Raw genomic sequence first — 13,387 nt, 5'->3', positions numbered from 1 at the left:
GAGTTGCACGCATCATTTGTACTTATGGAACTCTGCACTGCACTGCCAGACCCTCGGGACTTAAAGCAGCATTCTAAACTACTTTTTCTTGCCTGTAAAATTGTTAATATTTCAACACTGTGCCCGCAACTTTTGAATCATTTCGACTGACTGTGAGAACAGAGAGCACTGTGCCCCCGCACCGCGCTCAGCCCCTTATGGAAGGGCCGCGAGTGCCTCGTCGGGGTGAGGGGAGGGCGATTCCCTCCGGGATCCCCGGAACCGAGGAGTTGCACGCGGGGCGGGAGGCTGCCGCCTCATCCCACATAGGCATGTGGGAGGTTGGAATCTCAGGTTGAGTTACTCATCGTGCCGGAGTCGAGAGAGTGCGGAACCAGTGATTTTGATGGCAGGAGGTAACGTACACATGTTTTTCGGGGAAGGTGCTGTGGGAGGACTGCCGGCGGGCAGAGCTGGGGAGGTGGGGGTGGGTTGCGATGAGCGCCGTCATTCCCAAAGCCTGGAAAGCCGCCCAGCCCCGGCAGCCCCGCCGCCCCCGCGGGCGGAGCGGGGCGGGGGGCGCGGGCGGCGCTGCCCGTAGCCGCTGCCTGACGCCGGGCCGGGGGAGGCGGGACCGCTGGCCCCGCGCTGCTCCGGCCCCGCGCTGCTCCCGCCCCACTCCGCCGCGTCCCGCGCCCCATCTCCGCCCCGCGCTGTCCCCGCCGGGCCCGGCGCTGCGCGGGGCCGCCCCGCCCGCGGCATGGCCGGCGCGCTGGGCAGAGGGGCGGCGTGCTGGCGGATGCGGAGCGGCAGGAAGGAGAAGGCGCCGGGCAGCAAGCCCCGGCAGCAGCACGGTAAGGGTCTCTGCGGGGCGGGATGGGAGCGTCTGGCAGGGGACTCGCGCTGCCCGCTGGTGGCGTTCAGGACGGGGGCTGCTGCTCCTCCTGCCTCGCCGCGGTGCGAGGGCAGCGAGCGCCCCGAACTCCACGACGCGTCCCGGGCTCGGCGGGCGTTGGGGGGGTGAGGAACGCTGTTTGCGTGCGTTTCCACATGTCGCTGTGACAGCGGCTTCTTTAATTGTTGCGGAAGGCGCTTTCAGGCTGCCAAGCGGTAGCGAACCTGGGAAGAGTCCTAGAAATCTTTCTTGGCATGCCCGTGTTTTGTCTTAATGCTTGGGAGGCGCTGTGAAAAACACTTGCCCTGCCTGCTCCCGTCCCCCATCAGTTCCTCGGAGAGTGAGATGCTCATCGCCGGGTCTGAGCAGCACCGACATAGCTCTCCCGACCCTGAAAGGCTGTGCCCGCCGTGCTGGCCGTTACACTCCCGCAGGAACTTCATGCTCTTCGCGACGCGCACGGCTCCGCCAGGAGCTCTGCGGGGAGCGCGGAGTCCCGGCGCCTGGAGGTGACACCGTCGGAGCAGTGCTGGTGCGAAGACGAACCCCGGGGTGTCCGTGGTGGCTGCCCAGCGCCGGGAGTTGCCGAACTGCTCCTCTTTCAAAAAGAAACAGTCTAAAAGTCCGAGCAGAGGTTTTGTCGGTGGGTATCACCAGAACTCTGAAGGAAATGACTGTGCAGGAGAGGAGGTGCTATCCAGCTAGGGAATAAAAATAGCGGCCTGTGGTTGTAAATCTTTATGCTGCTCTTTCTGAGCGTAGTGGGGAATCACAAAAAGAAAAGAGTTGGTGGCACCTCTGAGAGCCGTTATCGTGGGTACTGCAGAGACTGAAACGTGATGTCCTGGAGCCAACGGGAGCTCTGGCACTGAGCTGGGGAGAGCCGGAGTGCACCCTGCAAACAGAGCGGTGCAGGCATTAGGCCAAATGGAAACTCTTCCTACCAGAAACTTTGCCCTCATAGCTAAGTTACAGTGGATGGTGTGCTGTCCTGATGAGAACATCAAAGTAGCTGTGCTGTAAATTAGTCAGTTGGGGAGATTTGTAAGTCAGTTCTGATTCAGAGTAACAAAAAGGTGCCGTGTGCTTTAGTCTGTTGCTTTGTTAAAGTGTTTTTGTAAAGTATCATAAATTCTCATTGAAGTAATTACTGTAACACCATGGAATGCAAAATGACTCTGAAGCACGTGTATTTTGCATCCTAGTTATTTTTGGAAAGTATTTAAGGATAATCGCTCTTTCTGCTGTGCTATCTTTGCAAGGTAGACTTTTTTGAAGGATCATTTACTATCTATTAAGAGCTGCAGATGTAAGGTAGAAACAAAACTAGCCTGTATGTCCTTACTGCTGACTGTGTGTACTGCAGTGAGATCTTTTGGAGAAGTGAAGGCGGGGAAGTGAAGTATTACTTTGATATGCTTCTTAAAATTTCAAAGTTTTAGAAATGCTTTATTTTCCAAGAATGGATTCCAGGCATTTATTTATTTATTTGCATATTATTTATTTATCAGGTAATAATAGACCACTTTGCATTGGAGTGGAAAATTTACTTAATGTTTAAGCTGAAGATTGGAGGAGTTGTAGGATATACCCAATAGTAAAACTATGGTATGTGAGCTGTAAGCAGTTTTAACTGTGTCCTGTCATTCATTCTTACATGTACGCAATTATCAGAATGACCAAGAAATATTCATATTTTTGTGACAGAACAGGGAGGCAGCAGGGATATGAAATAATTCAATTTCTAGGGGAGGGGGATGTGGGGGGAAAGCTGTTCTTTCCTGTTCTTTTTGCTGCAAAACTCATTTCAGTTGGCTGCCAACCCGCATTGGTAAAATGTGGCATAGCTCTGTGGATCTCAATGATGCTGTTATGGTTGACACGAACTGAAGACCAAGCATAACATTTCAGTGTATTAAGATTAGGGTTAAGGATTAAGATATGTTTACTCAGTCATCACCTAGAGCTGGCTGGCTGCTTCAGGCACACTGAGCTGTGAACATATGAGCAAGCCTGCCTTTGACTGCATCGAGTTACAAGTATTAACCAGCTCTGATGTTCTTCTCACCTTTGATGAGAGTAAATATAGCTGTTGATTTATTTTGATGTAGAGCTATTTGAGATCAAGCATACTTATTGAGTGCTTTACTAATTACAATTTTATCTTAGCAGTTGCAAGTAAATCAATGCTTTTTCATAATCAAATCATAAATTTACAGCATCGTGACCTGAGACTTTTCTGTTTTTTTTAAAAACACAAAAGACAAACATGAAATTTTCTTTATGATTGCATGTACAGAATATCTTGTTTTACATGGTATGACACTATGGAAAATGCAAAGCAATGTAAAGTAGGACTTGTCTAGACAGCAAAAAAAAAAGAAAAAGTCAACACAAAAAGTTCAAGATCATGGTAAGATGACATACATTAGTGATCTTGTAAAAAGCCTGTTTTAAAATTATTTGGTGTTTGATTAACAATAGCCTCTTACCTGTAAAATCTCCCAAGAGCTTGAAAACCCAGATGGATGGCTACAGCCAGAGTTCTACAGATCCTCTCTAAGCAGAAGATGTTAAATAGTAGCATAGTGAAAACCACAGTTTACATTAAATAGTGTTTTTCTGTACTACTCAACAAAACTTTGATATGTATTGGGTGTCTCATCCCTTGAAGAGAAGGTATGGAGGTCTTGTGACTAAAAACTGTGAAACAGAAAGGCGTCTACATTATCTGACACCACCAAAAATAACTGCTGAGGAGCAAGCAATACTTTATATACATATTTAAAGCTATGTGAAAGTTCTGTAGTAAGCCAGTAGTTCTGCGTCCTTAGTACTAAAACAATTACGACAGCGAAAAGTAAATAAATAGTGCTGAATGTGTGTGTAGGACTATGTGTATAGTGAGGTCTTAGACAGCAATTACTTCATAAAAGATATATTTTTAATTGCTAACAACATGTGCCAAGTCTAGGGAATGGAAGTTTTCTGTGTTTAAATCAGCACAATATGATCATTTGGTGTTGTGCCAATATGTTCAATCATGCCCAGGTAGGCTCATTAAAAAAATGTGATCTGTATTAAAACAAAACCATTTTTTACCCACCTGTTTCATCTAGTTGTTGCCTTAACCTATCTAGAGTTGTCACAAAACAAGTCATAAACTATTGTTGCCCCTTCTGTTTGGTGTCATTTCCTTCTGAGAGCGACAGAAATGTTGTAGCGAGGTAAGAATCATAGAATGGCTTAGGTTGGAAACTACCTTAAAGATCAGCCAATTTTAACCCCCTTGCCATAAGCAGGGCTGCCATGCACTAGATCAGGCTGCCCAAGGCCACATCCAACCTGGCCTTGAATGTCTCCAGCATATTATTGCTCTAAAGAACTAGACTTCTTTGTGTTGAACCAGTGAAAGATAGGGAGGATGAAGGTACAAGAGGAAGAAAGCTGCAAGTCATGGTTTCTCCAATGGACGTCCTTGGATATATATGCATATGCTAACAGCTTCTGATTGTGACTGCACTGGACAGGACTAATTCTACAATTGATAGCAGAGAAATGAGTCTTACAAGCTTTCCAATTTCAGGTGGTCTTATCTTCACATATTTTTCCTGAAATATTCACAAAGTGCTGTCAGCTTTCTTCTTTCTTCCTTCTCTGTCTCCTGGGAAATAATGTTCTTGGTTGTATTCAGGCAGTCATAACCAAATGTTCTGTTGTGCTGGAGGCGTAGCTCTCTACACCTTGCTTTTTGCCTGTGGCTTATTGTAGTATTTGTAAAAGTATATGTCTGAAATTCATGTAGGTGTTATATGCCTGCTTAACATAACAGAAGTTCTTAAATCAAGTAAGTCTGTTTTTTGTGCCTAGCTGGAAAAATCTGCAGGTTAACTTTAAATTTTAAACCATTTTTACTCACATATTCATAAAATACGAACATTGACATTTATTTCTGTTTGGATCTACTAACACTCAGATGCCATAGCTGCTTCTGGAATCTTGTCACATTAGTCAGGGAGCATGTAAACATTCTGCAAGACCGTGAAGCAGATCCTCCTGGAAACTATGCTGAGGCACCTAGAAAATAAAGAAGTGGTTGGTGACAAGCAAAACTACACTAAGGGCAAATTCTATCTGACAAATTTGGTGGCCTTCAGCAGGGTTGCAGGATTGGCAGATGAGGGAAGAGCAAATGACATAATCCACCTGGATTTGTGCAAAGCATTTGACACTATCCCATATAATGTTTTTGTCCTACATGACATTCTTCTCTCTAAGCTGGAAAGACACGAATTTGATGGATGGACCACTTGGTGGATAAGTAATTGGCTGGATGGTCGCACTCAAAAGATCTGATGTCCAGTGCTGAGTGGGACTGGCAGGACTGATACTATCTGACAGCTTTGTCATCAACATGGACAGTAGGCTTGAGTGCACTTTCATCAGTTTTGCAGATGACACTAAGCTGTGTGGTGTGGTCAACATGCTGGAAGGAAGGGATCCCATCCAGAGGGTCCTTGACAAACTTGAAAGGTGAGCTTGTATGAACCTTAGGAATTCAACAAGGACAAGTGCAAGGTTTTGCATCTGTGTCAGGGACATTCCAAACACAAATACCAGCCGGGTGGAAAATGGAATTAAGAACATCCCCAAGGAAGATGACTTGAGTGTGTTGTCTGATGGGAAGAGACTTTTTACAAGGGCATGTAATGATATGACAAGGGGTAATATCATTAGATTTAAAGAGAATAGATTCAGATCTGATTTAGGGAGGAAATTCTTTACTGTGAGGGTGTGAAGCAATAGAACAGATTACCCAGGCAAGCTGTGGATGTCCCCATCCCTGAGAATGTTCAAGGCCAGGTTGGATTGGGCTTTGGGCAACCTGATCTAGTGGGAGGTGTCCCTGCCCACAGCAGGGCATTTGCAACTAGGTGGTCTTTAAGGCTCCTTCCAACCCAAAATATTCAATGCTATGTTTTTTTCCATTGTGTGTTTTCCTTTTCTTCAATGAAGCTTGGGGTCCTCAGTAACTCAAATGCTATATTTTGATACTTGAAAAATGTTTTTGCTTCTGCAGTATTTTTCAAATTAGTTCACTCTGACATTGTATTAAAAAAAAAAGAAAGAGGCAATATTCTTCTTGCCAGAAATGTGCATGATAAAATCTGTAAATACCTGTTACATGACTGTATGTACCATTTTTTCCCCTTGTTCATGGAAGAATTTGTTTATGATGCTAATAAAACCTTAACACTGCAACTTATACAATTATAAATAAGAAACCATAACTACAAAGCCATAGATTATTCAAAATCTGAGCTTACAATAGAATGACAAGCTTGCTGTCTAGAATCTAGAGGAGTGAAAGTACAATTTTATGATGATCATTTAAGTCTGATTTTTGTGCAGAAAATATAGTTAAGAAACCAAAGACTTCCTCTCCATCCATAACCTTTTTTTTTTTTTTTTTTTTTTTTTTCCTTGAGCTCTCTTTAAAGAAGATTTGGAGAGTTTTAATCAGACATAGGTCACAAATCACTTTACTGGGAAATACGAAGTGTGCTTTAAAATGGGAAAGAAATCACTCGTGATAATTTGAATCTCATAGTTTAAATTGTGAGGTAGATGAAATGATTACTCTGACAGAACTATAGAATCTATCTCGTTTTAGTACATTCTGAAGTATTTCATATTTTGAGTAACCCTGGCTCAGGGGCATTTTATACTCACATCTGGAAGTTTCCAGTCTTAGTCCTCAGTTTAGTGTCTCTGCCTTTGTCTTTCCATTTAGCTTTGCCATATTATAACAATGAATCATCTTGTCCGTTAACTAAAGTTGGAATGTCTGTTTATGCACTGAATTTGTTTCATTACCTTGCCATAATGATTGGAACCATAGCAACTCCCGACTGCTTTCCCATATGTATTTGGGCTGGACTTGACCCAGTGCTGTTCTGAGCAGCAGCAGGATAAGCCATCACAAAACCTGGAATATCTTCATTCTCCTAGGATTCCGCTTCTTTCTCATGAAACTCCAAGGTAGCATTTTCATATTCTGTCTCCTTATATGTGAAATTGTAGTATTTCCATTCATACAAAATCATAGCAGAACTGTAATACATATACATATATGACATCTCTTGCCACAGGAGTGGACTTGCAGGTAGCACTGTGGCTGCTACTGCAGTAGAGTACTTTGCAAATAAATGCCCTTTTATTAAAAAAGTATTCAACTGGTTGTACCTTAACTCATTTTATAGAATGTTATCTTAATGCTGTGTTGTTGTTGTTTATATTATTCTCATTATTTCCATGAAAAAAGTTGTAAATACTGAAGCATGTGTTTAGTAAATGAAACTTACATAATTTGTAAAATGTAAGGGGTTCTATTTGAGATGGTTTTGGGATTTTGTCATGTGTGCTGACTGTGGCCAGTATGTTTGTTGATGCTGTACTCCTAAGTAGTATTGAAAAGCAGAAAAAAGGAAGAGAAATTAGTGAGCAGAACCTTCTCCTGAGGACAGATTAAAGCAGAACTGTTAGCTTGTGATAATGAGCCCAAGAGCCTGTGGAAAAAAGTGAGGAAAAAAAGACTTGTTATTGTCAATGACTGCATTGAGCTTGGCTCTATAAACCATTCCAGTATTTAGATCAATTCTTACTGCTCTGAAACTCTGAAACTAGAGCTGTCTAAACAGCTGGCATTTGTAGTGAGGGGGAGGAATAGGAAGCTGAGAACAGATTCTCCTCTCCAGAGGCTGGATTGAGAAAAGTCACATGAAGTATATTGGGCTTCTTCACCAATTTCTTCTTTATGGCTGGTAGTTGCTGTTGCTTCATGTGAGAGGTTGTAGTTGTTGCTAGCCAAAAAATGGGCATGAGAATAATTATTTGGAGGCAATTGAGAGGAGGTTGTGTGATCTGAAGCTGTATTCAGAAAGATCAAGGCATCCTTGTGATGCATTCACATGAACCAGGATCACAGAACAGATGGATGGCTGTGCCGGGCAGAATGTTTCCAGGCTTCTGCATTATTTCTGAGCATAAGACGTTCCGGTAATCTGGAGTTGGCTTCATTAATATATGGTTTATTACCAAGCTTGAGTTAAAGGGTATTGGAATGCAATTTTTTTAATTTCAATTTTAATTTTCTTTTCAAGTTAGAGGGTATGCATTTTTGGCCTCCTAGCTATTTTGCATTTCAAGAGACACTTAGAAAATCCATTTTAGAGCTGGATGAAAGTGATCTTTAGAGCACAATAAATGCTTTAGGGAAACACGGTCTTTCCCTTTTTCAGTCTGGATGACGTTGGAGTTCTGTAGGTTCTCTATGCCATTCTGCTCCCAGGTATTGATTTCAGTTAGCACTGAAGTAGCCTGAGGGGCTGGTCAGTTGTTTATGGTAACAGTACAGCTGGATGCAGCCTCAATTGCTCCAGACCTTTGGCTTACCAAGATAAGTTCAAACAAAGCAAAAAAGAACTTATCAGTGCTTTTAGTAATAGTGCAATGGGAATCTGATTATTGTCCACTGAGATATAGTGACTGTATGATCACAATAGGAGCATGTTTTGGGTTTTATTCTGAATAGTTTTTGTTTTCTTTCCTAGTGTCTAGACTGAGATTAATCTCACTTCAGTCACTTGACTTTTTTTCATCTTTTACTTACAAATATGAAGGCAGGAAAAGAATTACCCTGCAGAAACCGTGGCCACCAGAGTGAGTTTCTGATCTTTGAATGACTTGAGCTTGTGGGATGTAGCCACTTGCTGTATGCTACATAGCAGTTGGTGACCTTGTTTTCTGGATTTTTTTTTATTTTGCATATTGTTCTGAGGGCTGACACAGATAAATGATTTTAACAGAAGTGGTGACTAAATGACACCTGATAAATTTTCAGAGTTCTTAATAACTCTCAGCAATTCTATTGCAGGAAAAGATAAATCTGAAGATGAACTCTGAAGTGTAGATGGCTTTTTTGCTGTATCTTATTCCTGTAGCACCACAAAGTTGATTTGGTGGTAGATGTACACTTTTAATCATCGTCTGAAAAGAGGAATGTTGCAAAACTCTTTACTGGTATGATGTCACAATGCTGTGCAGCTTTTTTTTTTTTTTTCAAGTTAAAATTTTTGCATCCATTTTACTCTGATTCTACTCAGAGTATCGACTGGAAACTGACGAATGCATAGGGTAATTCAAATTGGAAGTATACTAGTGAAGTTTCAGGGTCAACTGTGGCATCAGAACAAGTTGCTCAGGGCTTTCTCCAGTCTTGAAAACATCTAAGGAATAAGAATGTACAGAATCTGACATTTGCTACTTTTTTCACAAGCCCAAATTCAAAATCAAGTCTGGAAACTGTAAAAGAGGGAGTTGTACGTGGTAGCTATGTGTTTGTAAAAATTGGGCCAAGAGGAAGTGGTGCTAAAAAGATACTATAGCTGATCTGAAGCATAATTTGCAAAACGTAATAGAAACTGGCTTGTTCTGGGACGCTTCAGAAAGGATGGAAAACAATAACTTTGCTTATATGCTTTCTACATAAGAACAACAGCAGCTATTCTTAAGCTTGCAGTCCCATGCTAGAGTACACCTAGAAACATTAACTTTTTGATAAATACAGAGGAGTGTGCCAGTTATCTGGCCTTGAGGCATTCCATTGCATAAATAAGAATTGCAGGTAAAATTTTGTGACAAGAAAGGTCTTGACAGTTTGAGTAATTGAAGTGTCACTGTGCATTACAGCACAGAAGTCCTTGGTCATTAAGGAAAGAGCCTGAAACTTAATACTCTGCTACATTGTTTTTGTGGTTGCTTTGTTTTGTATTGTTTTGTTTTTGACAGGAACAAAGGTTTCAGTTTCTACACTGCTCAGTTTTTCTTCATCTCTTCCTTAAATATGTTGAAGATTGCTCCTGAATGCATTTGGTTTGATTTAGAGCTTCAGGTTCAATATTCATTTTCATCTTTTATTCTCTTCTAGAGTAAGATAACCAATTTCTGATGTGTGCAGTTTTCTTCAGCAATGTTAAAGAAAAAGAACTAGTGTTGTATCTAATTAAGTATTGTCTAACTGCATTCCTGCACTGTCCTCTGTAACCAACACCATTTCTTGGGTTCTGTTAGTAGAAGTCTTGTGTGAGTCTTGGTCCTAGGCTTACTGGTGTTTACCCACAAATCTGTGGAAGTCCATTGTATTCCTGAATCATCACACTTTCTGGCCCAAATCAGATTATAAATAAATGAATAAATAATTCATGAATCAAACATCCTGTATTTCAATGTTCTGACTGCACTTATTGTACTCTCAAGCCAAGATCAAGAAAGATGTAGCCTGATGGCGACCCCAGAGCCCAGTGCTCATTGAGTACCTCTGAATATCAGGAACCTTTCACAGACTTTTTGGAGCCTGCTTCTGGTTTCTTTTATGAGGATCTAGGAACATGATGGTTCACAGAGTGGACCACCAATGACCACCTGTCCCAGGAGACATTCAAGGTCAGGCTGGACAAGGCTGTAAGCAACCCCATGTAGCGTAGGCATCCCTGTTCATTTGGACTAGGTGACTTTTAAAGGTCCCTTTCAACTTGAACATTTCTATGATTCTGTTGAATTTAAGTTGGTAGTTCTCTTCCCCAGCTTTGGGGAAGCCCCCTGCACAGGGGCTCCATGTGCTACTTTGCCTGCTGTATTAGGTGGGTTTATCCAACTATGTCTGACTTGATGAGTCTGCTTAAAGAATTGCAGCTCCACTTCATCTTAATGTTCCACTATTTTCTTTCACCAGCCAGTGAATTTCAGTTCCCAATGGCACTGTCATGCAGCAGTCTGCATGTAATGATGATGACCTTGTGGGAATGCATTTTCTTGGAATAGGAAGTATTATTTTTTTTCTTTCCACTGAAATATTTTCTATTTTCTGGTGTTAACAGTCATTGTCTTGCTTGTTTAAATAACTGAAAAATTAAGGATAATGTAACTAATTAGTTAACACTGCTGTAGCTATGTGTAGGTTATGTTGCACCATGGGCACTCACGAAGCATTTATGTTGAAAGATTGTTTAGAGAATAACTTTTTATGCCTAACAAGATTTTAAAATGATATGATTGAATTCTAAGGCCATTAAAGTCTCATTTTTATTTTTTTTCCTCTTGTTTGCATTAATGTTTTTATTTGACACCTGATTTTAACATTTTCCCACTGCTCTTTGTGTATTTTTGTTTTTAACATGCAGCTAAGTACATGTTACAGTTCAGTAGTTCAGTACAGTTTTGATTTGATTCAGAAACCTTTGTGGCTTTCCTTGGACCTTGACATTCAATTAACTTGGAATCACATCTTGACCTGCACTAAACTGTGTTCCAGGAAAAAAATAATCAAATGTGGAAGGTATATGTGCCTTTCTAGTTTCTTTGATTTGTCATCTGCTCTAATATTCTTCATACATGGATGTTAAGAGTACAAGGAGCCTACGTGCCTACATGCTTCCAGTAGTGCTTCAGGTGTCAATGTTAGGGGCAAGGTTTGAAACTAATTCACTTAGTATCAATCATTTCTGTTTTTCCTAATGTAGGCCAAAATTAAGGATTGTTTCTGCCACCAAGGTTGTGAAAATTTGACAGTGTCTGCCTCTGTGGTGCAAATGCCAAGGCAGATTTCTTCTATTTCTAATATGTAACACATTTCTTGAGAATTAGCACCTGTACTTGAACAGTTGTATTTTTAAGTGTGTGTATGTTAGAGAAGATGTATATGAAACTAATCCTTGTAGCAGGAGGAATTAGGATGAACTAATAGCTTTTTCAGGAATCTATGTTCTCTAGTCATAACTCATTCTGAGTCTGGAATCTGGCATAGAGAAACGTACTGCGTGCAGGATTATGTTAAGTATTTTTGTGGTTGGAGAACAGCGACAGTCTATGCTACCACAGTTTGTTGTTTGCATGTTTCTGCTGCAGAAGATAGCAATTGCACTACTGAAGCAACTACTGATAGCAACAGGCACTACTGAAGAGTACAGTTAGGACTCTGCTGCCATCTGTGCTAGCACTGTCTGTTCATGCTTTATGCTTGTTTCCATATGTATACTTAAACACTTTATCTCCAAAGCTATTATATTAACATATCTGAAACAGTTGTGATAATGAAAGTCGATAGGAAACAGTCGTTTACGAGTTAATGTGCTTGCTTCCAATGTACATACTGTATTTTTTTAATATCTACTACTACTTTAAACAGGTTTAGTGAGATGCCGCTCTTCATTCCAATTTGTAACCCATCCCTTTTGGCTTTGTACATCATAATCACCTCCACAGCAACCACTGTGATGCCATAAACAGAGGGTTTGACTTCAGGAGAAGAATTTAGGCCATAAAAGCAGAAATACTCGTAAAAGAAAAGGTGGGAGGATGGGAAGGATGTGGAAAGTGATTATTCTGACTTTTCATGTGGTGATTTTTTTTCCAAAATATATCTTTAATGATAGCTGAAAGAAAAGAAATTATTTGAAAATGTCAGTGAATCCTCCATTTTAGACAGTATAATTGGGGGGAAAAAAAAGTATAAGCAGTAGAGTTTTATTCTGCATATCATTTCTTTTTCTCTCTTTTCCATTCCTTAAAAAAAATAAAAAAATCATCACTTTAGTAAATCCACAGTGGGAGGATAGTCTTGCTGCTGTACTTTTCCTAGGATGCACCAAGAGAAATTACATTTGCAGTTCATGGAGAATGAAATTAAACTTGCTTAGTCCCAGTGATCCACTACTCCTACACACAGCACAATTCTGGGAGAGTCACTTGCACGCTGTCAGAAGCAGTGCCCTGAATGCGCTTGGTCTTTCTCTTGTTTGTGAAAGAACAGGTACAGATTTGGTTTCATGTAACTCCCAGATTAGCATTAGGTACTGCATGGGGTGCCTGCGTGTGTCAACCTCTAAGAGGTTGTCCCTGTAGGGAGGGGAGACTTAGGAAGCATCACTTTGTTTGCTTATAGAGGTGGAGATGACTTGTTGCTCTGTGATGTATTTACAGGTGTTTAGAAAGGTTTTACAGAGCATCAGGCAATTGAAGGACACCCATTTCTAGCTTGCATCACTTTATGTTCAAAATATATCAGCATGATAAATAGTAAAGTTGGTAAAAAGTATCTGGTGAAATAAATCACATTGTGGCAACTCAAAAAGAAGAATGCCATTTATTTTGTTTAGTTAAGTGATGGTAGGAAAGACAACTTTGGAGGAAAAAAAAGTAAGCAAACAAAAAAGCACTCTAGCTCTTCAGTTGTATATCTGATATAGATTATGTATACAAACATCCTTTTCCAGTTTTTCTTGCTGCTTGTAGAGCTGGCATGGTCACTTCTTCCTTTTTGAGCTGTGGCTTCTCTAAAGAATGTAGATAAGTGCGCAATGGACTGTAGTGTTCATGCAATGTCTTGAGTACATAACAGAACATACAGCAAAAATAACTTCCTTTTCTTCTGGAATAAAAATTGATGCCTAAATT

General features: G+C 41.0%; 1 protein-coding gene across 3 annotated transcripts in view; it reads left to right on the top strand.

Moving 5' to 3' along the window:
• The first annotated feature begins 326 nt into the window (after positions 1-326).
• The window catches only part of ZNF385D (zinc finger protein 385D), a 379,952-nt gene continuing 366,891 nt past the window's right edge, over positions 327-13,387 (top strand). The window contains exon 1 of one of the 3 annotated variants that reach the window (XM_048951270.1): positions 327-395. In XM_048951270.1, the coding sequence (XP_048807227.1) occupies positions 386-395 (10 nt within the window). In that variant the 5' untranslated portion in view covers positions 327-385. Of the gene's footprint in view, positions 396-726; positions 834-13,387 lie in introns of those variants that run through there. The other 2 variants (XM_048951269.1, XM_048951273.1) reach the window with 2 other exon arrangements.

Source organism: Lagopus muta, chromosome 7 (genome assembly GCF_023343835.1).
Source record: "Lagopus muta isolate bLagMut1 chromosome 7, bLagMut1 primary, whole genome shotgun sequence".
NCBI lineage: Eukaryota > Metazoa > Chordata > Aves > Galliformes > Phasianidae > Lagopus > Lagopus muta.
Note: the sequence above shows the minus strand (reverse complement) of the source record. Positions and strands in the feature narration are given on the sequence as shown.